This window comes from Nestor notabilis, unplaced genomic scaffold (assembly GCF_000696875.1).
Source record: "Nestor notabilis isolate BGI_N333 unplaced genomic scaffold, ASM69687v1 scaffold6712, whole genome shotgun sequence".
Taxonomy (NCBI): Eukaryota; Metazoa; Chordata; class Aves; order Psittaciformes; family Psittacidae; genus Nestor; species Nestor notabilis.
In genome coordinates this window covers 63,125-66,478 of record NW_009919572.1, presented here as the reverse complement: position 1 = coordinate 66,478, position 3,354 = coordinate 63,125, and the positions used below count along the sequence as shown (strand labels likewise).

The 3,354-nt window shown below is 39.0% G+C and overlaps 1 protein-coding gene across 1 annotated transcript in view; it reads left to right on the top strand.

Annotated features, from left to right (window-relative positions):
• Positions 1–159: 159 nt before the first annotated feature.
• RPAP2 (RNA polymerase II associated protein 2) overlaps positions 160–3,354 on the top strand; it is a 39,483-nt gene continuing 36,288 nt past the window's right edge. The window contains exons 1-4 of the mRNA XM_010010286.1: positions 160–250; positions 578–623; positions 1,627–1,741; positions 2,371–2,469. Coding sequence (XP_010008588.1) covers positions 160–250; positions 578–623; positions 1,627–1,741; positions 2,371–2,469 — 351 coding nt within the window. The remainder of the gene's footprint in view (positions 251–577; positions 624–1,626; positions 1,742–2,370; positions 2,470–3,354) is intronic.

The window sequence follows — 3,354 nt, the reverse complement described above, 5'->3', positions numbered from 1 at the left end:
ATCCCTGGCAGTGTTCAAGGCCAGGTTGGACCCAGGGGCTTGGAGCAACCTGCTCTAGTGGAAGGTGTCCCTGCCCATGGCAGGGGTTGGACTGGATGAGCTCTGAAATTCCCTTCCAGCCCCAACCATTCTATGATTGTATGGTTTTTTTCTCTCACCATGTCCCTTGTCTCAAGGGAGCTGCTGCCCCAGTCCCCCGTGTCAGTAGCCAGATCAGGGGCAGCCTGTGGAGGAGAGTGGAGAAACCAGGGTGAGTGTGATTGGCACAAAATTATTGTCAGAATTACCCTTCCTTAAGCTTTCTGACTATACAGAACATGATGAGCGGGAGTATGAAGAGAGTTGGGCCTGTCTGTCCTCACGCTTATAAAAAGCATGTCCAACTGGGCGCTGAATGATTACTAGCTTACTGAAGTCACTCTCAGCCACCAAAAGCAAGTTTCTAAGCAATTCTCTTGATTATGCTTACTGTTTAGAGGTTTAGTATTTTTCAGATTCCTTGATTCCCAGATTCTACTGTTAAAGGAAGAAATTATAGTAATTTCTGTATTTCTATGTTTGTATATTTGATTTCTAGGAAATAAGAATCCAGATGCTCTGAAGAATGAAGATGCTGCTCAAAGGTATAATTTCTAACTAATAATTCATAGCATTCATGTTGGTTTGCCCTACTTTGAAATCTCATTCATTGCCTCACCTGGTTTTTTCTTTCTTGGAGTACCATGGCTAACTTCAGGAGGTTGCCAGCATGAGCATCATGCAGGCTTGTTTGGAGTGATGCTGTGTCACTTCTAACAGGATGCACATGTGTGCCTTGGATAATATGCTAATAGTTTATGAATCTGATCTCCACAGTTGTATTTCCTTAGTCTGTAGTGCTTGCTTTTTGCCATCTTAACTTCCCTGCATACCTGCTGGTTTTCATTATTCACATTAAAACCAAACTTGAGAGGAAAAAACACTTTTTGCCGTGGATATTTAGCTGAATATTCACTTGGTTCTGTAACAGAGCTAGACTTCCAGCATAGACCTCTGTTGGTTAAGGCAGCAGAATGACTGTCCATTGACAGCCTCTGCGGAAAGCACTGCCAAATGGACATGGGGCAGAGATGGTTGTTTTCTGGGTATTTGCTGGCAACAGAATAGTGGCAAGACTCAGGAGCACTCAGGAAACCTACTGTAGTGGGATTTATTTGATTTATTCCTTCCTTTACTTTGTACCTTCACACTTAGTCTTGTCCCAGTCCCTTTTTCTTCCTGCTCTATGTCTCATCCAGCTCCCAGTCTCCTGACAACACTCCCTAAATTGTTCATCCCAGTCTCTTTGTGCAGCGAGTCCTGTGTTTCCCTCTCCTGCAAGAACAACTCTGTAACCTTGTATGGAAGTATTGCAGTGCAAAAAGAGTCAATTCTTTTCCTGACCAGGGTGGAAATAAAGCAAACCAAGGTTGGAAAATCCTTTGTGATTACTTCAGCATTACTAGTCTATTACTTTGTTCTTTTTCTTTGTTTGTACAACATGGTGTGATGCAGAAAAATGTAACCTACTGTATTTCAGAAAAAAAGATAAAGATATGATGGGACAATTGTTTATGAAGTCTGCCTTCTGTGTGTGTTCTGTTACAGGAAAGCAGCTCTGGAGGCTGCTGTGAGAAAGAAGATTGAATTTGAGAAAAAAGCATTGAATATTGTTGAACAGCTCCTGGAGGAGAACATTACTGAAGAGTTCCTCCTGAATTCTGTAGGTGTTGCAAGTTTTCATACTGTTCTGTATCTTGGTGTTCAAATTTATTTATTTATTCAAGTATTTGGAACAATTTCCTGCAGTTTAAAATAGACAAACCATTTATTCCCTCTCTCATCAAGGGCTCTGTGGTGAAGACATGCCCTAGTTTTGCAGCACTGTATACATTTACTAATCCTCACTTTATTATCACAGCCTTTGTTTATGCCTCTGTGGTTCTGGACTGATAGATGAAGTATAAAGATTTAGGTCTATATCACATCATCTGTGAATTTAGACAAAGTCTGTGTAATGCAGCACAGTTTTGCTGGAGTGGTATGATGATTACTTCTGTTAAGGTTGTAAATAGGTGTAAAAAAATGTAAATAGAGGAAAATTATTGAAGTAGGTGCCACGCTAGAGGCAAAATTTCAAAGATCTTGTATATGTAAGAAGTGCCCATGTCTGTCATCTTTCCCTGTTTACCCTGTTATCTTTTTACTGTACAGGTTCTAAATGCTGTTTATTAAACTTTCTAGGTAACTGTTAAAGAATTAAAAATACTTATTTGCTTACAAAATGTTTTGAATACAGAAAGTGACAGATTTTCCAGTATCTGTTGTTGAACTGTTTTCTTGTCATTTTAGGGAAAATATATTACTCCATCTCACTATAAAGACGTTGTTGATGAACGATCTATCATCAAACTGTGTGGTTATCCTCTATGTCAAAATAAACTGGAAAATGTAAGTTGCTTTTTCTTAATGCTGTTATCGTAAGAATCTCTTCACAATTTTTATTCTCTTGCACTTTCTTGTTCATTTCAGCTGACAAACTGTCAAGTAATGGGCAAAGCATCATTTTCCTTTTCAGTATAATCCTTTTGAAGTAAGAGGTAACATTTGATCAACTGACAACCATTAGTATATGACAGAATCAGTTAGCATCTACTTTGACAGTAAGGAAGATGAATGAGGTATGGCTTCGTGGCCTTCCTTTGTGCATGCAGAAACTTTCTAGTTTTGTTCCTAAAGTGTAACCACGTATGTGAGAAGGATTGAAGTGAAAAAATAATAAAATGCAGGGATATTACTATGTGAATGCATATACATCTGCTCTAAAAATGTATGTTTCCTGTGTCAGAATCGTAGTCACACTTACTTAGGTATGGTAAGTCAGAGCTCAAGCAAAACTGAGTCCATTTAGCCTGGGATGAAATACCAGTTGTGGTATACCTGATGCTCTGAAAAAAACCTACTCAAGTATGAAAGATTTTGCTGGTTTGGATTTTTTATATCCCCACAGAAGTTCAGTTAGAAAGTGCAATATATTTTAAGTTCCTCTCTGGGTTTGTCTGGGTAGTGGTGGCGGTCTCTGGTAGTACAGTTTCGAGTGTGTATAATTAGATAGGGATTAAAGAAGAACCTGTCTGTAATTGCTCAACACTTACATGAGTAAATTTTCTACCATGGCAGCTCCATTGTTTCGTGTGCAGTGCTGGCTTTCTTGTAGATCTGAAGTTGTGCTTTACTGATGGTGAGATGCAAATGATTAAACATAAATTGTCATTCCAACCCTAGCAATTCTGTGATTCTGAGAGTCTTAACATCTGAGAAGGTACAACATCGAAA